The sequence below is a fragment of the Poeciliopsis prolifica genome, unplaced genomic scaffold (genome assembly GCF_027474105.1).
Source record: "Poeciliopsis prolifica strain line A6 unplaced genomic scaffold, Auburn_PproV2 SCAFFOLD003, whole genome shotgun sequence".
NCBI lineage: Eukaryota > Metazoa > Chordata > Actinopteri > Cyprinodontiformes > Poeciliidae > Poeciliopsis > Poeciliopsis prolifica.
Window position 1 is genome coordinate 7,835,463 of NW_026562378.1, and position 25,276 is coordinate 7,860,738.

Below are 25,276 nucleotides of genomic sequence, written 5' to 3' on the forward strand. Positions count from 1 at the left end.
ACAGCAGCTTCATTTGATTATGTCACATATAGACCAAAATCATGACAAGCAGATAAAAGTCCTATGTGTTAGTTTTGCCCAGAGCAGACTCATACTTTTCCGTTATTCGAAATGCAATAACGCAGTTCCGCCAGCAGAGGCCAGCAAAGGATAGGACTGAAATCAACAATCACACTATAATGGTTTTAGGAGAACTTGGGGAAGACACAGTTTATAATGTCCATAAAGGGGGATGTTAACAGACTCCTTAAAAAAAAAAAAGAAAAAGAGCTGAACACCTAAATCAAATCTAAAGGCATTTAAACAAATTAGTTAAAAGGTTGATAAGATTTTGTCTCCTACAAGATTTATAATTTTTTTTCATGCAGGACAAATGTCAAACTACACCAAGCACTAAAGTTTGTCTATTTTGAATCACTGGGTACTTTTTTTTTTATAAGCAGTTGCCTTTAAAGCAAAAAAAAAAAAAAAAAAAAAGATCTGTTACACTTCCAGAGGTTCTGATGAGATTTTAATGGCCCTTGTCCACAAAATTGCAGATGCAACCAAGCTTGTGTTTAAAGCAACCCAGTTCTGGACTCATATCATGATTTTTTTTCCCCATAAAACCTATCATTTACATCGTTTAGTGTCAATTTATTGGCTTTTCCTCTGTTTATTTAAAGACAGCAAGGAGAACTTTTATCTGACTGATTTTAACACAGCTCTCATATTCTTGTCAGAGCAACATGTTCCCCAAAAGTAGACAACAGAAAATCTCCTTATTATATTTTCATGGAGGAATCTACGGTAGTTTAGAGAATGATGTGCAGTGCAGAATGATGGAAAGAAAACACAGACATGGAAACTGATAGGAAAATAACTTTTTTATTACTTGAAAAGAATAACAGCCTCTACTGATTGTGAGTGAATACATATTTATGTGAACAGTCGTTGTACTTGTTGTTCATAATAACAAAGTAGCAGAAACATCACAGCTTCTTAGATGCAAAAGCTATTGAAGAACATTCAGAGAGATACAAACGGTACAAGAAAGAGGAAGAAAACTTCCATTTCTTCTCCATCGACCTCCACCCAGTAACACAGCCACCCTGTGTTACTGGGTGGCTCCCAGTAACACAACCTATTTCTGCTAATTGCACGCAAACCTTTGATCAGTCCTGGTAAATAAGCAGAGGTCAACGCTGCACACACAAGCACCTTGTACTGGTTTATTATTTGAAGGTTTTCATCGGCATGGCTGGTATTCAGCTAATTTCCTGTGGGAGGTTCTCCGTTTGCTGCTGGAATGTGACCACACGTGTCCCCCGACATGCAGCCTGTCGTCCAGCCCTCAGCCAGTGAACATGCAGGACGTTAAACAGCCTCGTCTTCGGTGTCATATGCTTGCTATTACTGCTCTACATTTGGATACAATAGATTTCTACGAAGGTATATGTCTGTGTGAATGAGTGTGAGCTGTCTCATCTGTCCTCGACCAGCAGCTGCAGTCTGTCTTCGGCCAGGTTTGGGCTGCTGCGTCCGGTGTCGATGGCCTCACAGTCGTCTGTGAAAAACACCAAGTCCTACCGGGACAGAAACGACGAAAACAGCAGAAAAAACGCGAGTTTACGATTGGCCGAGCTGCTCCGACTTAAAAGTAGGAAAAACACGGCAGAGAGGCTCTCACCCGGTAACAGATTCTGGTGATGATGGAGTACAGGTTCTGGGTTTTCCGCTTCAACACGACCATTCTGGGCTTCTCTTTGCAGCTCTGGTCGGGATGGTTCAGCACCACGTAGAGAAGGTCACGCAGCTTGTTGGAGATGCATGCGTTCTAGAGAGATGATGGTATGTTTTTGAACTAACATCTTCATTTAATCTGGAGTTTTAACCTTGATGCAAACAACCAGACAGTTTGATTGAATGTAGCTCTTTTCTGACAATCAATAACATTCACCTGAAACAACTTTTAATATTAGAATACATACAAAGACAAAAAAAACAAACAAAGGTTTTCTCTATTGATGTTTTTCCAACTTACATGCACATCAATGTGGATGACAGGTAGAACTTCAGCACACGCTTTCTACAAACCAATCAACACAGCAAGAATTAGACAAAGCAAAAACCACGGGTCTAACAGGATCACTGCTGCAGTGAAGCGTTCTTACGGTGCGATGGGAATTGTGGATCTTGTCCAGCAGGGTCATGATTTCTCTGCTCAGGCCAAGCGCTCTGGAGTAGCAGGTCGGAGGAGTGCAGTCGCACCGAAGCACGACGCTGGAGAAGCAGAGGAGAGCAGTCAGTCCCAGCCTCATGTCTGTCAGCTCCAGTGAGGTCCGGCTGCCTGCAAGGGAGTTCAACGAATAGGCTGCAGAGAGAACGACTGGCTCCACTTTTAAGGATGGAGAGGGAGTGAAAAAAAAGAAAAAAGAAAAATGAGGATGACGTGGAAGAACTGGAAGGCTCAGCAGGGAGAGAGAAAACAGATTGACTGTTGGAAAAGAAATTCAGAGGCTGTAGAAATGAGTTAATCTTAATGCAGATCCAGCATTTTTTTAGTTTCTGACTGTTCTGGTTTGTTAATGCAGACTATGGAGTACTGTGCATGCAGAAAATGAGACATATTTCAGCTAAAGAGATAAGAGGTAAATAATATGTTTTAAGAAACAAAAGGCAAACCTGGAGATTGTAATGTTTCCAGCAAGGCTATTCAGTTCCATTAGGGCGTTTATACCAAATCCACATTTACATGCGTCACTGTTTGAACTGAATTACTGAACTAAATTAACATTTTCTGAAATGTTCCAGTGTCTAATGCAAATAAATAACATAAGGCGTAAGAAGCCAGCTGCCTTTAATTGAAACAAAGCCAGACAATGCATGCATGATAAAAAGTAAAAAAATATGCTCTTTCAGTAAAACTATTAAGTTATTTTTTTAATATATATATTTACAACACAAACATTAAAAAATGCACTATGTTAGCCTCAGGTTGCAGGAGCAACTGAGCCTTTCTTGAAATTGAGAAAATTCCTCTTCTTTTTCTTTCCTGGGACAACAGAGTTATTGGATACAGGTGGATCCCGAAACACAAACAAGCGCTCTCCGGTGGCGAGGCTGCCCACTGCACCGCAGGCGGAGTCTGAGGTCACGCTTTCCCCTGCAGGGCCACGCGCCGTTTCCTCCGCCGTGTCACTCTGTGGCTGCAGAACAAGTGTGGCTGGCGTCAAAACATCCTGAGCTGCTCTGTCGTCAGCTAGCAACGGTCCGGCATCTCTGGGACGCAGGAGACGGGATCTAGGGAGCAGCTTTTCCAACGTGCTCCGCCTCTTTTCCTCCAGCCTGACAGAGCTGGAAGACAAAGGGGCCGCTGTTAGCTGGATTGGAGTATTTCGGTGCTTACCTCATTCGTTGCAGCCACTGGCGCCAAGCCACAAACATTCCTCTGATCAAAGCCATGTTTCACTTTCATTTGGGATTTGTCAATGATGTTGGCGAACCACTGATCCGTAAGTTATTCTCGGTGGTAGCTGAACAGCAGGCTTTCATTTAAAAGCAAAGTTGATAATCACAGAAACGTGCTGGGCCCACCTCTCTCTTTCCACAGCGCCGTTTGGTGAATTAATGATGATTTTCCGCACCGCAATTTCTCTCAGCCTGACAGGAACGTCTCTGTTCTGCTCCCCAGGACATCTGCAGAAAGAGGCATCATCTTCATCATCGTGGTCTTAGAGCGACTGAATGGCTTTACACGAAAAAACAAACAAACTGTAAAGTCACGTCTCTACCGTCAGGCGCCTTTTCCCCACAAAGCAGTGATCTCATTCAGAGATGACTTCAGGGAGACCTCTTAAAGTAAAACCATTCAGTTCACCTCACACAGCTGGAGTGAGGCGTGAACTGCATGATGCAAAACTCAAACTCGGAGAGAATAAAAGCAGCCATGAGTGGAGCTTTTCTTGTCCACAGCCCAGATGGAATAAAAGTTCCCATTACGGCAAACTTCTAAACGGATGTTTGCAACCGCGAGGCATGTTCAAATCCCCAAAACTTGTTCTCCTTTTGACACGGTATTTTATTGGAATCTCATGCAACAAATTGTCTTCAGGAAGAATGTTTTGGGGGATTTTAAAGCAGGTTATTGAACAATATAACTTCTCTTCTCACAGAGCTCTGCTCAGTTTATCATCTGGAAATCTAAAGACCCAGGAAGAACACACATTAGAGACTATCAATCATAAACCTTTTACGCCGTTCATTTCTTAGCGAGAAGCTAAATTATGAGCAGAACTTTGTGAAACCAGAAGCTGATTTTAAGTTATATTTGAATTCACCTTGCTCAAATTCAGTCTGCATGACTCAACATGAGTAAAGGGCACTTAAAAACTAAAGCTGAATCAGCAAAATTTGAAATCCATGTACTGGTTTGGAAATAATTGTCACTACAACACAACTGGATTTAATATTTTGAAACTTAATTTGATTTGAAACATTTCATTTTTTGCATCAAAAATCAATGTGAAATATGAAATAAAAAAGAAATAATTGAGTGCAGACTGATAGAACTATAAACTTCAAGGAACGTAGAGCATTTTGAGCTGGAATGGGACACAAGTGAAGTTATCAGATAAAATGTGTTATGTCAAAAGACCTGCAACCAAACTTGTAAGTTGACGACAAACAAATTAGATGCATAAGAGGAAGAGCGATGTAAACAAATGCTAAATTAGCACAGTTTGTCCTGGGTTAGTCACTTTTTAAAAGCATTTGTTTTTCAATTTCAGCCATTCAATTTTGATCTGAGCAAAACAAATTCAAATACAACTTAATTTCAGTTTCTGAGTGAGCAGGGGGATCAACACTTGTCATACTGTGACACTATCTGAATCTCTACTCTAATTCTTGTACATCTTTTGCACTGGGCACTAAACCCAATGATCACATCATCTCGCTTTAGCAGGAGTATAAAATGGCTACAAAAGGCAATTTTCCTGAACACTTTTGAAAAGAAGAAAGACCTTGAAAGGGAAAACAGCATACTGTGTGGTTTTCCAGACAATATTTTCTGTTGGATTACTAAGCAACCTCCTGCTGGAGGCATTCCTCATCAGCAAGGCAAGCCAAACTCAGCAGGAGACAGAAAACAGCGTTCCAGGCTATTAGGATAAGAGAGGGAAGCAAAATGAGGAGTAAAGTCGTTTATCTTTTCATCTTAGCTGAGGGGAAGCAGACTGCAGTGAAGTTATATAAATTAAAGCTCTCACCTGTAGATGGTTGTGTTTCAACAAGGCCTCAAGATAAGTCTCAGTTTTTGAATGATAACCATTTGGTTTTGTTTTAGAATATGTTAAAATGACTTTTTAAGCAATTAAAGAAATACTCCAAAGGCTACTGAAGCAAAAATTATTACTTTGGGGGTTAAACAGAAGGTCTTTGACTGTGCTAGATTGCTTTTGTTAATTTAAAGTAATACTGGTACAACCTGTGTTTGCAGCAAGAAAGTTCTGAGTTGCTGAATAACAACCTCAAGAGCTTCATTATCACTTCTCTTTTTTGAAATTAATTTTTGGATTCAAATTTTTCCGTCTTCCAACTGAAAAGTTTTTGATTTCGATCCATTCTTAGCAAATACTTCTCAGCAAAGGATCAACAAGATACCGGTGTAGAGTCATGAATAGGTGATCTTCACACTTTTTCGCTGTAGAGAAAGTACAAGAAAACACTTCTACCCACTTTCCATCAAAGAATAAAAATAAGTTGCTGATTTTAGATTCATTCCATGATGTCAGTTTGTTGCCAAAGTGTACCCTGACCTGGTTTAACACACTCTTGCCAATCCTGGAAAAGTTTATTTGGAAAATAAAACACCTCAAAAAGAGAAAATCAGAGAGATTTAACTGGTTAGAGGCCAATCTGAGACAGGTTCTGATAAGTAAGACTACTTTCAAAGGCTGATGTGAAGGGAAGTTAAAATGGAGTTTCTGTTTAAATTGACAGAATCGTTTTTGCTTTTGATACACAACAGACTTGGACATGGATTTGGTGAGCAAAGGCTGAGAAGAGATAGGGGAAAACTAAACAATTCCATTGGAGCCGTCTAATCGTGTCAGATTGCCAGAAAAACTCTAAAAAGGTTTTTCTAACATCTGCACCAGAGTGAGCCTCACTACAAATCAAACTTGTATTGGATTATGCCATCCAATACAGTCTGAGTAAATCCTAAAAGAACGTGACCCAAACAAGGCTTTGGTCGTTTGCCAGACAATGAACCGCAGACTCTCTTCTCACCCCGAGCACTCTTGCTCTGCAAAAGCAGAAATGGGATGTTGTTTGCGGCAGAGCGCGTCGCTGAGCGAGAGAAGTTCACTCTCGGGCAGGCTTGGGAGGAGGAGACGCAGGACCTCCAGGAGAACATCGTCAGAGACACGACTCTGCTTCACCAGCTGGGAGGTAAACTCCAGATCCTGTAAAGTATAGACTCTCTTTACGCTCTGTTGACCATCAGCAGGATTTCCATTGTGCATTTAATGTAGAAAACAACAGAAAATAAAATCCGACCTGGTCACAGTTTGAGTAAAGCCTTTTGAGCTCAATTTGTTCTTTTAATTCTTCCTTGACTTGATTGCTGGTGGAAATCTCTTGAAACCTGAAGAGAAGAACATTTTCAACACTGGGAATATCTAAAGCCTCAGTTGATCTCTTGAACCGTTTTATCCAACAATGTTTCTATAAAAACATCCAAACATAAGCTAACCTGCAAGTCCTTTTTTTTAACTTTTTTACATAAAAATAGAGGAAAAATGTAAAGAAAACACCATAAATACAAATCTTTAAACTATTAAGATACACTGAAATACACAGACTGTTGACAGCTAATTTAAAACAAATGAATTAAAACCAAAACTTCATGAGTAAGCTACTCTAAAAGATGAATGCTTTCCGTCTTGATAGAAAAGACCAGACAGATTTTCATAGTTACTCGGGAAACGCTATTAACTTACCAAACCAAGTCCACTGTAAAGTTTAGAGAAGAAGAGCTTATGTTGTTTTGTCATGTGTTCTCAGAAGCTCTCAATTATTCAAATTTCCTAAGATACTAATTGATTAATTTACTCAGCAGATTATCAAGCTTGATCACAACCTTGCTGGCCCCGTGGTTTCTAACTGAACTGACTCTCTAACCTTGTGTTCGTAGGGTAAAAACAATAGCTTCTGTCCTCTTTGTGTTACGATGGAGAAAATTCGAAACCATCCTCCAACTGACACTTGTAGTCTGGTCAGACGTCATCAGCATATGCATGGTAAGACATACTGTAATCTGAGCAGGCAGGTATACAAATACTGAATACAAGCAGTCTTAGGATGGAGCCTTGAGGAACTCCACATGTGATTTTGCCATTGCCAATGGGATCCAGTAAAATCAAGGCTATTTTGATGCATCACTGTTCAAGAATATAACATTTAATACTGAGAGCCATCTCAGTGAATGAAAGATATTTAAAAGTTAACTCAACGGCTCACCTTTCAAACGTCAAAGCAATGACCTGCTCACACTTGTGAAGGGCATCCTGGAGAATAGACGTCATGCTGCAATCGGGCTGGAGCTCGAACACGCCATCTTCCTCTCTGTCCTCCTCTCCCTCAAAGACAGTCTGGATCTTGTGTGACAGTACTCCTAGTCTGTCCAGCTCTGTCCTCTCCAACTGAAGCTGTTTTTCTGCTTCTTCTAGGCTCTTTTGAAAGATTTGCAAACATTAAAATCCCCTTCAGTTTACAAAGAGACAAGGGATGATTCTCAAGACAAGATCTACCTACCAAGCAGTGGCTGTGTATACTCTGAGCCAAATCTTGTAGTTCTGAGATATTTCTCTCCCTGAGCTGTTGGATGAGCTGGCTTTGCAGGGTGACCATGGCCTTGGACGTCTCCAACACTTTGGTCCACCGCTCAGCCTTCTGGAAGACGATTGTAGCCATCTGAATTGCCAGGTTGTCTGCCTGACAGAGCAGATAGTCTTCCCTCTCCCTCTGCATCTCCTCCATCACCTGCCAAAATCACAAACAATGGTTTGATATAGAGAATTTACTGTAATTGTTACTCTAGTTGAATCAAAAAGAAGACAGCACTACCTTGTTCATAACACTGCTCTCCGTCTCCCTTTCTTTCTCAAACAGATCAATCCTGTCCTGGAGCCGTTTTTGGAAACGGACCACCTCAGATGTATCTGCTTTCTTTCTGGCCTCTGTGCTTTTCCCCTTGGATTGCATATTTTCCTAAAAAAAAAAACAGAAACCGCAAGTATTGTTGAGAAATAACTCCAGGTAGGGGGTTATGTTATGATTAGAAATGAAACCACCCTATAAGTCATGTCTAATTTCTTAACAACACGGAGTCATCCAGAAGCCACATACTAATAGGCTACAGCTGCCTTGTACACTGCTCATCATTTCTCATCTATTTAAAGCAGCATAAGCCAGAATCGTCTTTTCATGTAGTCTAAGTGATGTGGTTTAATGGAAAATATCAAGGAAAAAATTTATATATGCTGTATTTTTCGGACTGTAAGCCGCTACTTTTTCCTCGCGCTTTGAACCAAGCAGTTTATAGCCCAGTGCGGCTTTTCTGTGGATTTTTCTTCAACCACCAGGGAGCTCTTCAGCAGGAAGTGAATCATCAGAAATGAAAATGTATCCCCACTACATTAATAGAATAGACAGTTAAGTATGATATAAAATGTTCTACATAATGGGCCTATGTTTTGTAATGCTTTGAGCTATTATGGTGTTGAAAGAAAAATCGGGGAATTTCAAACCATCTGCAGAGAACATGTTCATCAGACACTGACCGGAAAACGATCGACTCATGTCTCAATGAAGGTGTAAAAACCATATTTATTTCAATTCATCTGCGAAATAAAACCCACCATTTTTAGGGCTTACATGGTTAAGAAGCATAACAATGTTAGGAATATCTTTAAACGTTTCTTCTTCGGTCACATTTCAGTCCGTTTTCTCATCAATATGCGAGAGTTTAGAGCGATGACTAACTCGTGCTATTTATTGTCATATTCTATAAAGTATTTAGGTCCTCTGGGTCTAAAACAGAGATTATGTTCAACACTTCTTTGAGGATATAGTTTGAGAAAACAGAGGTCACTAGAATCGACGATTTTTAACTGGGTCTGTAGAAGCAAATAAACTGATGACTGTAATATGCATTTGTCTATTCACCATCTCCTCTTCGCTCTTTGCTCTCCATTGAGCCAGAGCGGCATGGAGTTTAGTTCTGGAGACGGCGTGGGGAAGCACCAGACAGCGGTCTATTACCGACAGACTCTTCTGAAACTCCAGCTTCATCCTCAGCTGGTCGTCCTCAGACAGCGTCAGCTGAGACGAACACAGACACCTAAGTGGGAAATTTGGAAATTAACAGAGAACTTTATACATATGAGGTAAGAGCTTTCTTGACAACTGAGCTGAATAATGGTAAATAACTCGACTTCACATGTAAGTATCAACCGATCACCAATCTCCCAAAATTAAGGGAACTGGCACTGACAAATCAGTGCACTCCTACAAAATAACGCTCTTCTTTACTTCCTTTAATGCAACTTTTCCTATATTTGGATTTCATGATTAATGTTATCACATTGCTGACCGAAAGAAATCTCTCCAGTGAGCCCTAAGCTCCTTCTGTTCCCGCAGCTCTTGCTCCATGCCTTCCTGCAGAGACTCCCTGGTGCAGCTGAGGGTGCGCAGCGCTGCCTTGCCTTCCTGATGAAGCCTCTCCTGGCCCTGCAGCAGAGCACCTGCCCCTTGCCCCACAGACTTGCCAGACCCCGCCTCGGGTTCCTCCTGCAGCATGGGGTGTTTGGCACCCGACGGCAGCAGCGTCATCATGGCCTGAGCCGCAGAAGGCTGGATGGCTTTCACATCAGCCATCACTCCCTGGATCCCTCTCATCGTCACCTAAAGAGAAAGAAGATGTTCATATTTCAGCATCCAGCTCAATTATATTACAGCGTCTGTTGTCACAGTGGCACCTTGCGGATGTCAGCAGCAGCCTCCTCATCCAGAGTGTTGATGAGCTCTGCGAGCTCCAGGCTGTGAGCGGTCAGTAAGTTCTGCCAACACTGCAGATGGTGCGCTTTGTCCATTTTCTCTTCCAGACTTTTGGTTATGCTGGATAAATCTCTCTGTCTCTGTTTGTGGACCCTCAACTGGAAAGGAGGAAACAAGGAGATTACTATCAATGGAAATTTAGTTTAGAAATGGTTTTTAACAACCGGTCTCTCTGCCTGTGCCCAAATGAACTGACTGAATGAAGTAACTTCATTTGATCTCCTCACCATGTTTGATATGAGCTCTCTCCTTTTATTGATCAGTCCACAGCGCATCGCTCTCTTCTCCTGGTTCAGGGTCTCATCTAGTCTTTGCCTCACCATAATGAGGTCTTTCTGGGCCTTTTCTTGCAGCTGATCTAGCTGCTCTGGAGGTACAGCGCTCCCCCTGGTGGTGAATGCAAGCAACAACTTCAAATAATGTCTGTGATCCAGTGATTTTAATGAACGGTAGATAGTAAGGATTCTGCGATACATGTTAGAGATGATGGGTGAATAGAGCCAGCTGTTTGGTGGGACACAAGTAAATGTAAAATACGACAGAAAAGGATTTCCAGAAGTTTCATTGGCTCTCTAATGAAACAAGTTGTGGGCGTCTGTGCAACTCCAAGTATGAAAATGATGACATTCACCCAAATGTCATATTGGTTGATTTGTTGAGTGAACATGCTGGTGTTAGTGGGATGGGGGGCAAATGGGCTGCGGTGCCGACCTCTTGATGTGGGAGAACCAGCTGTCCAGGTTGCTGGAGGCGCTGGAGAACGTTTCAGAGATCAGGTCCTCCAGGCTGTGCAGGCTGTGCACCAGGAACTTCCTCTGAGCGCTGCGTTCGGCCAGGACGTACCGCTGATTGGCAACAACCACATCCAGCACTTCCTCCAGCTGATCCTGGTCAGAAAGTTACATAATACTGTGAGGAATTAATTAAAAAAATCTTTAAAACTAGAAAGTTTTAATTTAAAACTTCTTTAACAAAGAAGTTTTTTGTTAACTTCCTATTTTAACTTTTTTTATTCAGATTTTCCAGTGCAGGTCACATCACATGCATCATACATATCATATATTTTACAAATTGCATGTACATCATCACATATTGTGCTCCAGAAGAGGTTTTGTTTGTCCATAGTCTTAAGAAAAAAGAAAAAAAGGAGAAAGAGGAAAAAAGTTACAAGGAAGAATCTCCTATTTATTAATCGTAATCTCCATCAGCTGTGTTTTGAAAGAAGATGTTTGAATTGGGGACCATTTTTCTATGAAGATGTCACTTGTAAGTGATGTGGTTTAATGGAAAATATCAAGGTTGACTAATCGTCAGAATAATCAATAGAATAATCAATTCCTAAAATGATGTTCACCTGACAAGCGAAGTACTCATGCTGTAGTCTCTTTGCTGTGCTCTTCTCTAACTCGCCCATCCTCGTGGCCTCCTCCAGCTCTTCTGAGAAGATCTTGTGCAGCTCCACCCGCCGCCACTTGATGATCTCTCTCTGGACTTTCACTGAAGCGTCTTCATGTTGGACCAAGAGGACGCGCCGAAGGTGACTCTGCCTCTGCTTGTGCAGCTTGTCCAGGAGGCGGCTGCACTGGAGAAACTCCTGAAAACGTCACAGACAGAAGGTCAGAGAACGGAGTCATTCGAAGGGTATTTCTTCCAATCAAAAGACGTTCTCGCTACCCGCTGGTCCGCATGCTGACGAAGCCTCTCGGCCTCTGCCTTTTCAGCCGCTTGTTCCTGATGCTCCGCCTCCATCTCTTCATGCGTTTCCAGGTTGCACTGTCCAGCCAGGGCAGCCATGCGGGCGCCCCGTTCTTCCTTCAGGCGGCCTTCCATTCCGAGCAGCTGACCATGAACCACACTGAGCAGCCTCTGCTGGGCCTGGGCGCCGATCTGGCCCCGTGACAGCACCCCCCCAAGCAAGCAGGACATCAGGTCTTTGTACATCTGAATGCGGGTGGCCTCCAGGTTACTGGAGGCTTGTAGCAGGGAAGACGTTTCAAGGCTTCAGGAAGAAAACAGAAAAAAAGTAAAGCAGTTTGATTATCCTCAGAGTTAAATTGAGGGTTTTCATAGAAGATTAGTTTACTGACTTATCCAGAGCTTGGTACATGTTCTGTGGATCCTCCAGCACCATGACGTCCACCATCTTGTCCTCAAATGCAGCCTCATCTTTGATTGTGTCGCTCATGCTGGACTCTGCATACTCAGGGTCCAAATGACATCTGATTCTCTGCAGAACAAAATGCAGCAAGTGCATGAATAATAAATCACACATTCACAGAAAATAAATACAAGCGTGTATTTTAAAAGCACATAAAAAAAATATTTGCAGCTTACGTCTTTTGGAATATTTGCAAAAGACACTTTTACTCTTGCCTTCTGATGATAAAGCACATTTTTATCAAAATGATTTGTATTTGCTCAGTGGCAGAATAATGAATTTATATGTTTGCATGTAAAACAGTTTTAAACTTTGGGAATGATGATGATGATGCCACGGCTTTTTAAGCTTCTGCTTTTTAAGAATGTTTTGATTAGAGGGTAACCAGTGGATTATTTCAAGGTAAAAACTCAAACACTTATTTTGGTCTGATCAAAGTGAAATGCAACTGCTTGGTCACAATGAAAATAGTTTCATGTGGGGGACAAAGAGAGAAGGTTACAAGCCAAAACACTTGGCACAAGTCATACTATTTAAAAGCCAATAACTTTTAATGTTAGAGAGTCGAGAAAAAATATAGTTTTTTTCTGATTTTACCTGTGAATCTATTTATATTTTTACAAATGAATGAATAACTTATTAGTAACTTTGAATTTTGATACCTTTTGCTGAAAAAGGCAAAATCTTTCTCTGGAACTTGTGAATTTAATGGCGAGAACCCCCAGCAACAGCAGCACCAGTGTGACAAAGAAACCAGCAATAAATCCAGCAAAATGGACTCCATGGTTGGGATAAATCTGGAAAGAGTTTCAACAGGACAAGGTTTCTTATTCTCATGAAAGAGAAAAATGAAAGAAAGAGTAAATGCTTAATTACTCTAAGAAAAAGGGAACTCTGTAACTTACCCTATCAGTTGAATTTACTGTCAGTGTCAGATTGGCTCTCAGTGGCCCAAACATACTGACGTCATTCTGCGGAGTAAAACGGTCAAAACACAGAAAACATACTTTGTAAGATTGCAGTGAGTAATCCTATTATCTTATTCTGAACAAATGTTGAGATTTTGAAAGAGTTGGTTTGGGAAAGGCCCTAGAAAGAGTAAATGAAATATGATTAAATAGAAGGAGAAAAAAAATGTACCTGTGATGCATTAGAGAAGGTCAGGAAAGCAGGAAGATCAAGGAGCTCATTCTTGTGACTCCTTACGTGAGCAGTGTAATTAACCACAACATGAGATCCGGCTAAATGAACAAAACCCACATCAGTTTCTGGATCCCAGAAAATACACGTTGTAAAAATTAATAACACTATCGAACATTCTGATATAGTTGCACACCTAGCAGCGAATCGATAGCAAATGTCTGGTAGCCTCTTTCGACGACCCTGCCTTCAGTTTTGACGGGTTTGATCCCAGATATGGAATCTCGTATGGCCACCTGAGACAGGTTGGTCCCACCGAGGGGGCTCAGGTTATGGATCAGCAGGAAGAACGTCAACTGGGGGGGATCGGTGTCGAGCTTCACCTAAGTCGAGTTGATTGACAAGGAAAGGTATGTCTTTTTCTACCAATAAAGTTCATGGACAAGAAAAAGAACAAAACGTTTGCCAAATTTATAATGCACACGGCTGATGTACCTGGGCACACTTATAAAATCTAACCTCGAAGAAAGATGGAGGTACAACATTCTGAACCTGTGGAACCAATAAAAAAAACCCATTAATTTCTGACTATTTCTAAAAATATATCAAAATTATTCCAATAAGCTTAACATTCAGATCAGAAACAGATGACCTGAGGAGGAGGCTGGTGTGGGGTGTGTCTGATGAGTGTGCTTCTGGTCTTTCTGAGGTGCAACATGTTTGAAAAGTAGCTAAAGGAGGAGTAAATAGAGTGTCCCCATGGCCCTCCGGGGGCCGACGACGAAGATGAGCCCCATCCATACACAGACAGGAGCCCGTTGTCCATTTTACCTAAAGACCAGAAGAGAGGTTTTGGAGAAAACCTGAAATAAACAGTTAAAATGTCTGAAGTGACAGTCAATTATAACACTATTACTCATTGAAATGCATTTTTTCTTAGTTTTTACTAGTGAAATTTTTTTGTTGTTGAAAAGTCTTCATGTCTTACATTAAACATGCAAACATGTGTTTACAAAAGTGTAAAGAGTCAGCAATGGTCTGCTATTGCGAACACAAACCATTAATCCTGAGCATCGTCAGGTCGGCTGACGTTCCTCCCTGGTCTTGATGCATTGCATGAAGCGTGCAAAGGTTCTGCCAATGGGAAAAATACTATTATACATTAATTGAGAACATTTGTAGCTAAAAGAAACAGAAATATATCATAAGACAATGCAAATAAAATCATTAAAGAAATCATTTCCAAACATTGCCATCAGCCTACAGTAACAATTCGGGCAATTTCATGCTTCAGACAACGTGGAAACAGTTTGCTGGTGGCCTTTTCACTTTCAACATGACTCTCCATTTGGATAAGGAGGAACTTGACTTGAGTACACAGTGACATCAACCTGACAAAACATGTTTGGTATGATTTAGAGCAAAGCACTGCAAGTCAGTTCTTCTCGTCCAACATCAGTGCTTGACCTCACGAAATGTTCTGCTGGGAGAATACTAAAATATCCCCGTGAAAGGCAGGTTGTTTGATAATGGGAAGAAATGACTCTATGTGTTAATACTTTCTGCCAATTCTGACTGGTGTAGATATCGTCAAAAACAGCACTGCTGAAGTATGATTAAGTAATAAACTAATTACATCCCGCGCTTCTCTGTCGCTTTAGCAACACGGCGAGGGAAAAAAAAAGTGTAAACACAAACAAATGTCAACAACAAGCTAAGTTACTTACGCCACATTTCCCTGAGGTAAAGAGTGTTGTGTCCCGTTTTGTGCCCACAGAGGTTCCGTTGCAGACATTACGTCCATCACTGTCCTCCGTGACAGCGGCGCACAGTTTGACGTTCAGCGAGAGCGCAAACAAACACAAAACTCCGACACGCACGAAAAACGAGCAAAATGTGCGCCTCTGTGCTGCGAAGTGTACCCGAAACATCCGTAATTTGGTGAGCTACCAGCGGCTAGCTAACTGTCCGTCCTGTTTCTGCATCGTTAAAACCCCCTAAATATTTACTCAACTTTGCTTCACTCGCAGTGAACGTATGAAGGCGCGTCGCCCACAAGAACATCGTTAATCTAATGACGCAGCATGGCAATAGACGCGCCGCTTACGACACACTTCTTCCGCGTAGACAAGATTATAGCTGGAAAACAATGTCGAGAAAAGTTGGAAAAGATGGAAAAAAACGGACTACTCCTTAAAAAAAAAAAGATCAAAACAACGAAGTACACCACAAATCTTCCTGTCATACCTTTCAAAATAAAACACACGTTGAAATTTAGTGTTCAGGTATCTGGCTCTTGCATAGATGGCCCCTAGGGACTTTTCTAATGTCCAAAAAAAAAAATACTTTGAATATGCTTTTCTTGTGTCTTTTTACATGTAAAATAAAACGTTTTTAAATCTTAAATGGGGTTCCAAGACTCTGTCAAAATTTTCAGTTGAGTTTTGGTATTTACAATTACCTGAGATGCTCCAGTGCAGCTCACACTAATTAAAAAGACATAAATAGCCTTTTAATTATTCTGGGATTAAAAGCCCTAATCAGATTCCAATTTCAGAGTCATCTTTTGAAGTGTACAGCTAACGCCTAAAGGGCTTGTACTGTACATACAAAAGGTGGATAATTTCTATCAATGAACAGAACACACAAAGAGAAGATAGGAAACCTATCACGAAGTGCCAGAGTTCATAAAATATGATATTATTAATGACTTACTTTTTCTGAAAAATGTAAAACAAATGTCGGAAGATATGAATATATAATATATCATGATTGACTTTGTTGTTATTGTTGCATTGTGTGCCCCGCCAGGCTATGCTGCCCTGAGCAGAAAGCCATATCCAGCCATCCATCCATCCATGTCCACACCATTTGTTTGTGCCTTTATTTTGAAAAAAAAAATAAAAACAGACTTAAGATTTCAGACCTAACTCTCTGGGTTTTGTGAGTTGACGCAGGAGCGACCTCTTTGTGAGTCTGGTCCGTTCATCCACTACAGCTGGGAACTTTGTAAAGTCGAAACAAAAACGTTTCGAAGTGACTTAAAGGATTCAAACAACATGAACTTTTCTGCGAAAGATTCGAGTCCGAGGAGTCCAGCTTCTGCGACGGAGCTGCGGATCTTTTGAGGCGCTGCAGCGCGAGCCAGGACAAGGTCCGTGCATTTGTCTACGCAGGCTCAATCTGTCTGAAATGCGGGCGGCGGAAGTGTCTCCGGAATGCGGCACGGATGTTCTGGTGAGTGTCGCCGAGTCGCTGCATGTGTATCCAGGACTGCTGGCGGCGGCTGCAGTGTGCGGAGGACTGTCCGGCATCCTGGCTGCGGCTCTCCTCTACGTCTTCTGCATGAAGCCTCTGTTGTTGACCAGACAAGTGAGCACAAATCGAATAGCGTCATTCTCCTTAATGATTTCCTTTGGCCATTAAAAAGGCTGCCCGTCTTCCTGCAGGTTTACAACGCGAGGAGGCTGCTGGAACCCGATGCTGGGAATATTGACAATAATCAAAGTGACTGTGTCAGCAACAGAGAGAAGGAGGCCCCGAGTGGCCCCCACAATGACAAGGTGCTTCTCTGGCTTCCTCTCACTCAAAGCGACTTACAAGGGTTTAGGTTCTGGAAAAATCAGGAATTAAAACTGTTTTCTGAGCACTGTCAGGCGAAATGACTGTCACGTTTATTCACATATTGTGCACAATGCAGAGAGTTTGTTGGACAACCAATAATTAAACAGTTCTGGGTGAAAGCTCAGGCAGGCAGGGACAACACATAGGCTTTATACCAAGGTAAGGAATGCAAAACACGGGAGAGACAGTCTGGCTCTCTTGCAGCTGCAGCAAAACAACTTCCAACCTTGTGTGTGTGGCATCAACAGGTTCTTTTGGTGAGAGTTCACAAGCATTTAAGTTAACATGATCAGCAGGTGTGAACTGATAGTAATTTTCCACCACAATCTAACCACTCCTATCCGTTCATCCATCCATTCAAGGAACGCTGCAAATGTTTCCTTAGCACTCTTAATTAAAAAGTCGTGTTCAGTTTGATCTAATATCACACCCACTGTCAATTTAAAAGTAGTTCAACCGAAGGTCGGGTGACATCAATTGACATTCATATAAAGGACATCAATAATCCTCTCATAATTATTTTAAGCATTTTAGATTAGAAAGAGTTGAAAAAAATAAAAGAATAGAAAATACATTTTACTGGAAGTCTTAAAAGAGAAAAATACTGCATTTAGAAAAAAAGCATCAGTGTGTTAATATTTGTTGCTGCCTGTGTTGTCACTTCTATTATTACCGATTATGCATTTATAATCAGCTGACAGTCAGAGTATCAAGTGTCTTGCATTGTTAATTTGGCAGTCAGAAGCTGAAAACTTTGTGAACTCCTGACGAAATCACTTCTATAACACCAAGTTGTTGATATGTTGTAATCCATGATGATCTAGTATATTGCTTATCTTTAGTTCATACCTTGCATCAATATCTACCTCTTCAGAAATGTTACTTTCCCATTATTTGTGTATGATGTGCAGGAAAAGAAGCGTCCTGTGAATAGTGATGTGGCTGCATTTGCTTCCAGAGCCAAGGTGGTTTACCCAATCAACCAGAAATACAGGGTAAGTCTTTCTTCTGTTTTCTCACACATGACTGAAAACCCCAATGTTTTTTTTTTTTTTTTTTTTTTTACCAAAATACTCTTTTAGCCCCTCTAAGCAACATGTGTTTTAAGCAATAGCATAGTTTTGTTTGTAGAAAATATTAAAATTGAAACAAAAAACTCAAAATACTGTTTACTGAAAGATATTTGAGTGGCAAAATGATTTAACTTCATGTTATTTTGTAGGTAGTAAAGGATGTGAAAGCCGAGCAGTAAGTTATTCTTTATGATGATGATTTATAATGGTATCAGTATCTTTAAGGGGTCCTCAATAGAAACAGATGCCACATCTTTCAGGATGTTTATTTGTGAAAGAAAGTTGCCAAATCCATGCAAACTTTTCCTTCCACTTAACAATTATGCTTTACTTTCTTTGGTCTGTCACACAAAGACCAATGAATGGTTGTCCAAGGTGTAGCATGCATTTTAATGGCAATACAGTTACAAAATGATAATTTCTTATCCTTTTTCTCCATGTACTCTTCAGCCTTTAGCAGACGGCGCGTCAAACCCATCCCTTCACGAGCAATCAAAGTTGCCGCCGATGCCTAATGAGGACTCGACCTCGTCCTCCAATGGAGAGTCTCTCAGCCAGGAGCAGGACAACAATGACAGCAGTCAGTTCATCTCCAACATGGAGCTCCCTAAGAGCCTGCAGAACCAGAGTTTCACCAGAGTCTTCCACTACCCCCACACACTGACACACACCGGGTGGGAGCCACACACCTTCTGGAGGTTACGGTTCACCAAGACACTACGGCATCCTGGTAACTGTGTTGTCTTTACAGCTTTGAAGGCAGGATCAGCCTCTACTGTTTGGCTTTGCAGGAAGTACAACAGCGCAGCTTTCAGTTTCAGGAAGAGAAGTATCTGGTGAGCTTGTGATGGTAGATTAATTTGTCAATATGCATCACAAACGTGCACAAATTATGCTAATTACCATGTTGTTGTACTGCGCACTTCAGATTTTTCTGCAGATGCTTAAAGTTATATTCAGCTCTCGGTTTCCAAAAGACAAAAACGACGCAGACTTCGCCAAGGAAACACTTCTGATGCAAGAAAAGGTACAAACAGATGTTTAAAATATGTGGCACTTTGGAAGAATGCACATGCCTTCATTCCGTTGCATTGAAATGAATTTATCATTTTAAGAAACTGAATGAATTGAGAAAATCGCTGACGACGGGCCAGCCCACCAAAGAGATGATCCAGGATGCTTCCTGTTCCCTGGAGGAGATTGAGAGAGCTCAAAAAGATCTTCTTGAACGCAACCTTCAAACGGTGACTGGAGCCCTAGTCCCTCCTACCACCCCTAAATCTGCTAGATAGCTTAAAGAAGAAGTGTGACTCGTATTATTGTGTCTTCATAGTCTAAAAGTTTCAGCTCACAACTGGAGGATTTGTGTCAGCTTCTGCTGAGGAGGAGAAGTGGCTTCTCTCCTGAGGAAGCCCATGATGACATCCTGTCCATCGTTCAGACTCTCTCATTGGTGGAGGAGCATCTGACGATGCTACAGGAAGCTGATCTGAAGGTAACGCAGAATATTTTTGGTCAGTGTGTCATTCATTTTCTTGTCTCATACGTTTTTGAATCAGATTACTAGTCCGTTGAGGAATTATTTAGTCTGATTTCGTAAAATTTTGAGTGAATTTTATACTTCATGAATTCCAAGAAAAAAAAAGTGAACTTTTCAGAGAGAGACCAACACTAGCTGGTGCATAGCTGTGAGGAGGAAGAAAAAAATTATTAGTAGTTCTCAAAGCTTCATGCAAATCCAAATCTGAAAAGTGTGGCATGCATTTGTATTCAGCCAACTTAGTTAGTACTTCACAGAGCCTATGTAATATCAACTTTTGATGTTGATATTACATCAAAAGGTTTTTTTGGGATATATCTCTAATATTCTTCCACCTGAGCCGTGAATCTCTGCAGCTCCTCCTGAGTTAAGCATTGCTGTCTTGGCCGATCTCCTTGTCCATCCAACCAGCGTTAGTGGATTGCCGTGTTTTAGCAGGCTAGCAGTTGCTCTCTGATATTATCCAACTTCTGAAGACAGTTGGTTGCACTGGAATTTACTTTTCATTTGTAAAACACTTTTACAAGTCCTTGTAAATGTTTTGTTTCAGAGAACATTAGAGAGGTTGCTGTGGTGGGAGGAGTTGTCAGGGCTTGTTCAGTCCCAGCCTGCCTTGCTGAGGTGGGAAGTGACTCTGAGAATGGGTTTGATCGCCACAAGACTGGGGCAGCTGGCAAATGGTGAAAGCTTGTCGCTTAACCCAGCGGAAACGATTCTCTCTGAGATTCAGGCCGCTCTGACCGAAGGACTTCATCGAAGCACTGAGGGTAAGATGCAGAACCTAAACATATCATGGAGGAATGGCTCCAAATATAAAGGGGTAACTGCATCGGTGTAATTATGTGTGTGTCTTTCAGCTCCTGTCTGGCTGCATCTTGCAGTGCTCAACACTCAGCCTACTTTTCTAACTTTAAGGACCTACTCTTTTAAAATAGAGCATTTTCTGGGATTCCTCTTTAGCTCCTCCAATAAGGCCAGGTTATTTTTGGAGGGCACACAATGTCATTCATAATAATGTCTCCCAGATTCTTACGCAGCCTCTTGTGAAACTGTCCTGCAGGCACTACGGGTATTCAATGAAGTGATAACAGTGTTTAAACATAATCTGGATTTGAAGCACATAGCCAACCAGCTTATTTATTTTGTTTCTCACATTTAGTGATTTTATTAGTCAGTTTATTACTAACCTGGATAATCTCAGAAGTCTGTGGAGTGGTGAAGCTGTTACTTATTGCTCAATTTAAACTCCTAAGTTGGCTACCTGTTTTGAAGCCTGTTTATGTTGTATTTATGCGAATAGTTTCAGGCATGATCATGAAAATGGCTTTGTTTGTGGGTTTGCTTTTTTTATTTTACAGAATGTGCAAAGAAGACAAGGGAGCTGGTGACTGAAAAGTGCCGCAAAAAGGAGTGCAAGAAAAAAAAGCTTCAGAAGAGTCAGATGAATGAGAGGAGTAAAGCTCTGGATATGGGACTGACTTGCTGTGACCTGCAGGAGCAAACCTCTGTTAGAATACTTTGCATGTTTCCTGGGTTATAATTATCTATTGGCCTTTTTTTAAGCTATATTTATTGAAACGTGTAACTGATTCTGAGCAAACTCTGACCTCAGATCTACCAGGAGCTACTGATGAGACACAGGAAGCAGATCTCTGATTTGGAGTTGCACCAGGATAACAAAATTGCAGAGGCCCTCTGCAGCCTTTGGAAGGTAAAGCAATTCAATTATGAGTTAATTGTTTGCTGGTGATAAAGAGATAACCCAGAAATCTCTTTATATAAACTAAAGCTTCGATTGGTGATTAGTAGATTTATGAAACAATATAAAAAAGGTTCTCATGGTTGGTCATTGCATATTATTGCAAGTCAGTGTTGAATATTTCTCTTTTTAACATGTTATAAATGTGCATTTGTGTCACTCAGTCTATCTTTCTACTGTGTGTAATTGTACATATATATGTGCTGTGCTGATGAGAAATCTTGCGCCTCCAGAAACTTCGGGCCCTTTGGTCAAACAGGCTGAGTGAGATAGCCAGGGACATCTTTCTGGCCTCTGTTCCCACTCAGCTGAACCTCACTGCTGAGCACTGTGAGAGTATATGGCTGGAAGTGGAGCAGAAACTTGCTGATCAGCTGCAGCAGGCAGAGAGCACTGCCAGGCAGCAACTGGACGACATCAGGACCGAGCTGGAAAAGGATCAGCAGGTAGACACCAGGCTGTGAATCAAATGTCTCTTTGGCAGCCGAATTCCTACGAGAAAGATTACGTATTTATCTAGTTTTCATCTTAATTTGCTTCTTGACAGAGTTTGAAACTTAGTCTGTCTTTTTGTAGGTGTGGATTGAAGGGATGGCTCTGGGGCAGTCTTGTCTCAAACATCTGGGTGAACAGCAGATGAAAATCATTCAAGCTATGGTGGCCAGACAGAGCCACACTCTTAGCAGGTGAATCTTGGGGGTGGGAGGGAGTGTCAGCATTGCAACCACAACGAAAGACCTACATAAACACACATTTAAATTAACGGTAGAATCTTTTCCGGTGCAGATATGTTCCCTTATTAATGCTGCATGATTTTTCTCTTAGTGATATAGGGAAGCTGATTGAGAAGAAACACAAGCACCTCTCGCTGCTGATGGAGCGGTCCTTTACTGTCCGGCACTTCAGTCTGCAGATGCTGAAAGAGATGAGGCTCTCCAAACTAAAGGTGCTCTCTCAGACTGACTTCAGAGCTCTGCTAGTGGAAGAGCCCAGTAAAACCCAACCCTGTGTTGATTCAGCTCTCAAGGTAGGAAAAGTGATGCACAATCTGGTTGCACTTAGAAATAATGTGTTCACCAGAAAAAACAGAAATAGGATTTTTAGTCTGTAGCCTGCGGCCGGTCGTCGATTTCTTGATGCATCTCTGTCTGAAACAATTGAACCACCTACTTTTGCACAAGTTTCCTCTGGGATGACACACCGTCTTAATTCCCCCAACTGTCTCCATACAGAACAGCAGGGCCAGCCTTGCAGAGAGGCACCTGGGTCCAGAAAGCAAGCTACTGGAGAACAACCTCCAACAGGAGTTCCTGTCTGAGCTGGAAGCCGCCACAGAGCTTCTTCAGAGCCATGCCCAGCTGGCGCTAGGCAACGCCCTCAGCCATGCCATCCATCACAAGATGGAGGCTGTGCCCAGACAGTCACATAGTTCCTCTAAACATGACCCGAGCCTGAAAGTAGGGGCTTGTTTGAAAATCTTAATTTGAGAGTAATTGGTTTCAACCAAAATATAGAACATAACAGGTTTTTATTTCAATTTTTTTTCCTTCACCTTAGCACCACTTGGCTGAGGCTGCAGCAGAGAGCGTCTACTTGACCAAAGATTCTCTCAGGGCGTTGGTTCACATCTATTACTCTGACCTCCGAGACATTTCTAGTAATCTGCAGCTGGATCAGTCAAACATAAACCACGGTAGGATTATCTTACCAGCACAATGTTTAGCTTCTTGATCTAAATGTTCTGATCTCTGTTGTATATTGACTGATTTTCTGCCTTTTTGCATATGTTCCATATGTATAAAACGCATTGCTAAACCGAAAAAATAAAAAAGTCGCTTGACTTTTGCAAACTTTTTCAGAGATGAATAAGAGGAAAGATGGCAGGAGCCAGCTGAGCAGAGCTTTGCTGAGAGAACTTGTGAACTGGGGCAAGAGACCTGCTTCTGCAGAGTTTCAACAAAGGTAGAGTTCATCAGAGGAATTGTTCTGTTAATTAAGACCATCAGAGTGGATTTTAAGAGGGTGTTCTGTGATAGAGCAAAATTGTAGCATAGAATCACACTAAAGTATATGAAAGTTTGCATTTGTTATTAGATATAAATAGAAACGAAAGTATTTTGAGAGGCAGGGTAGAAAAACGCTAACAGTAGTCACAATTTTAGATGGACTGTGTTAAGTAAAGAAGAATAATTAACTCTTTGAGCTTGTTTTCATGCATGTTAGGGTGGAACTGAATAAAAAAACGCTCCTTGAGCAAAGTCATCTGGATCAGGAAAGGATTTACGAGGAGCTGAGGAAGAAAAAAGTTGAGCTGGACCAAAGCATGGAGCGGATTAAAGCCCAGTTAATGGTTGGTGTATCACTGTAATTTTCTATTCCTTGGCAGGTGAGTAAATTTGTTTATCTTTCAGCGATCCTGACTGACAACGCTGTGTCTTCATCCAACAGGAGGCAGAAGAAAGCTTCATTACTGAGCTGGGAGCTACTGCCCGCGTTTCTGTTCACAGTGCACACCAGATGTCCAGCAGCGAGGAGGACAACTCTGGTAAGCAATATTCCCCAGTGGTAAGAAAGGTTAAGGTCATTCTGACACTGAGAGAATTTATGTTCTTTCTGCCATACACAGAAACACACTTATGCAATCCTGATTATTTCTGGATATTGGTCTAAAGGTTTTCGGTTGCTATATTCATGTCCAATGTAAAGGTTCAGAAATGAACAATGTTTTTTAGTATTGAAACTAAGTAGAATACAAAAATATTATTTTCTTCCTTTTGTCTCCATATTACGTTTTTGTCTTTAGCAGTAGAGTGTATCTAAATAGGACTTAAATCGAGTGATGATTGCTTCCAGTGTAAATGTCCTTTCATTGCTATTTGTGCCACAAGCCACATGCATTCAAACTTTGTCTGATATTTTTATTTATATTGTCTAAACCAGGGCACAGACAATATCAAGAAAGTATTTCATTGTGATATCAATATACAGTAAGGTGCAATGATAAAATCAATTATCCATAGTTTTTGGATAATTTCCTTTTTTTACCAGCACACAATTTCTCTACTTCCTTCCATTAGCTGTAGCATCTCAACCACTAGATGTAAACATTACGTTTTAGCAGTTAGACTTCAGCCAGCTGGTCAAATATATTGATGATTTGCTGGGTTTGTGTGCCTGACACTGCAGCTACGATATCCTGTCAAGTATACCCTCTGAGCAATCTTGCAATTGTAATAGTGCACACATGGATATTGTGAAGCCAATTGAAATTCAGTATAATTTGGAGCTCTTGCCTGAAACTTTGCAGTGAGAATCCTTTAATCTTGGATCATTGGACGAATCAGTATACCCTTAAAGATGTCAGATTTTAACCCACGCTAAACGGGCAGCTTGAACATAAAGTTAGACAAGTTGGAAGTAGTATGGCAGGAAATGTCAACACAACTGAACTAAGTGTCAAACATTGTGAACCTACCAGTATCTCCTATCCTTCATCACATGTTGTTTTTCAGCAGATGAACAGAGTACCAAGATACTTGATCTTCTGGCCCTGAACCCAGCATTAGATCCAGCCTTGAATCCTTCTTTGACTCCACTGTTTGCAACTCCTGTGGTGAAATCAAAGCCAAAGAAGAAAGAAGAGAGAGAGTCTCATCTCTCCTAAAATTCCTAGAGGATAATTGGTGTACTTTTACAGTATTAATATTTTTATGCCAACTGGACTCAAACTTGTTTATGCGATTTAGGTTAATGTGTTATCTTTTGTTTGGATGTATTTTTTTTTCTACCAGGAAATAATAAAAGTCAAAAATAATGAAGTGGACTGATCTTGTCAAGCACTGTTTCTTCTTCTCATCTTGCGATTAAAACTGCAATAC

At 41.1% G+C, this 25,276-nt stretch overlaps 3 protein-coding genes across 5 annotated transcripts; 1 reads left to right on the plus strand and 2 right to left on the minus strand.

The window, feature by feature from the left end:
- Window positions 1–848: 848 nt before the first annotated feature.
- On the minus strand, window positions 849–2,309 carry LOC129358232 (cytokine-like protein 1). The gene is made up of 4 exons (XM_055027126.1): window positions 2,154–2,309; window positions 2,024–2,068; window positions 1,670–1,816; window positions 849–1,565 (listed from the first exon to the last, which is right to left on the minus strand). The coding sequence occupies exons 1-4, from the start codon at window positions 2,298–2,300 to the stop codon at window positions 1,464–1,466; spliced, it is 441 nt and encodes a 146-aa protein (XP_054883101.1). The 5' UTR covers window positions 2,301–2,309; the 3' UTR covers window positions 849–1,463.
- A 647-nt stretch (window positions 2,310–2,956) lies between these two features.
- Window positions 2,957–15,580, minus strand: LOC129358231 (limbin-like). Its single transcript, XM_055027125.1, has 23 exons — window positions 15,130–15,580; window positions 14,461–14,536; window positions 14,055–14,233; window positions 13,898–13,954; window positions 13,599–13,785; window positions 13,403–13,503; window positions 13,168–13,233; window positions 12,925–13,059; window positions 12,192–12,331; window positions 11,779–12,103; window positions 11,459–11,698; window positions 10,816–10,991; window positions 10,332–10,491; window positions 10,026–10,202; window positions 9,641–9,951; window positions 9,214–9,388; window positions 8,113–8,256; window positions 7,801–8,028; window positions 7,507–7,718; window positions 6,544–6,631; window positions 6,274–6,449; window positions 3,577–3,678; window positions 2,957–3,336 (listed from the first exon to the last, which is right to left on the minus strand). Exons 1-23 carry the CDS (start codon window positions 15,331–15,333, stop codon window positions 2,973–2,975), a joined length of 4,023 nt encoding a protein of 1,340 aa, XP_054883100.1. The 5' UTR covers window positions 15,334–15,580; the 3' UTR covers window positions 2,957–2,972.
- Window positions 15,581–16,355: 775 nt separating this feature from the next.
- Window positions 16,356–25,221, plus strand: LOC129358345 (evC complex member EVC-like). 3 transcript variants are annotated; one of them, XM_055027326.1, is made up of 20 exons: window positions 16,356–16,774; window positions 16,852–16,965; window positions 17,938–18,021; window positions 18,550–18,773; window positions 18,851–18,935; window positions 19,028–19,126; window positions 19,215–19,343; window positions 19,433–19,594; window positions 20,190–20,406; window positions 20,998–21,146; window positions 21,252–21,350; window positions 21,632–21,844; window positions 21,975–22,084; window positions 22,224–22,425; window positions 22,631–22,855; window positions 22,956–23,091; window positions 23,258–23,360; window positions 23,622–23,748; window positions 23,847–23,943; window positions 24,911–25,221. In XM_055027326.1, exons 1-20 carry the CDS (start codon window positions 16,595–16,597, stop codon window positions 25,060–25,062), a joined length of 2,907 nt encoding a protein of 968 aa, XP_054883301.1. In that variant the 5' UTR covers window positions 16,356–16,594; the 3' UTR covers window positions 25,063–25,221. The 3 variants fall into 3 exon arrangements, with proteins under 3 accessions (XP_054883301.1, XP_054883302.1, XP_054883303.1); XM_055027327.1 differs by having other exon boundaries at window positions 24,914–25,221; XM_055027328.1 differs by having other exon boundaries at window positions 16,356–16,639.
- The last annotated feature ends 55 nt before the right edge of the window (window positions 25,222–25,276 follow it).

What these genes read in the sequence shown, in the direction of transcription:
- LOC129358232 (XM_055027126.1), bottom strand. Translation starts at nt 2,300, where the DNA reads ATGAGGCTGGGACTGACTGCTCTCCTCTGCTTCTCCAGCGTCGTGCTT. An exon ending in TCCACAATTCCCATCGCACC is followed by an intron (nt 2,069 to 2,153) that starts GTAAGAACGCTT and finishes ATTGGTTTGTAG; the next exon opens with AAAGCGTGTGCTGAAGTTCT. An exon ending in TCACCAGAATCTGTTACCGG is followed by an intron (nt 1,566 to 1,669) that starts GTGAGAGCCTCT and finishes CTGTCCCGGTAG; the next exon opens with GACTTGGTGTTTTTCACAGA.
- LOC129358231 (XM_055027125.1), bottom strand. Translation starts at nt 15,333, where the DNA reads ATGTTTCGGGTACACTTCGCAGCACAGAGGCGCACATTTTGCTCGTTT. An exon ending in CACACCAGCCTCCTCCTCAG is followed by an intron (nt 13,955 to 14,054) that starts GTCATCTGTTTC and finishes TTGGTTCCACAG; the next exon opens with GTTCAGAATGTTGTACCTCC. An exon ending in TGCTATCGATTCGCTGCTAG is followed by an intron (nt 13,504 to 13,598) that starts GTGTGCAACTAT and finishes TTGTTCATTTAG; the next exon opens with CCGGATCTCATGTTGTGGTT.
- LOC129358345 (XM_055027326.1), top strand. Translation starts at nt 16,595, where the DNA reads ATGCGGGCGGCGGAAGTGTCTCCGGAATGCGGCACGGATGTTCTGGTG. An exon ending in CACACACTGACACACACCGG is followed by an intron (nt 18,774 to 18,850) that starts GTGGGAGCCACA and finishes TTGTCTTTACAG; the next exon opens with CTTTGAAGGCAGGATCAGCC. An exon ending in GTGTTGATTCAGCTCTCAAG is followed by an intron (nt 22,426 to 22,630) that starts GTAGGAAAAGTG and finishes GTCTCCATACAG; the next exon opens with AACAGCAGGGCCAGCCTTGC.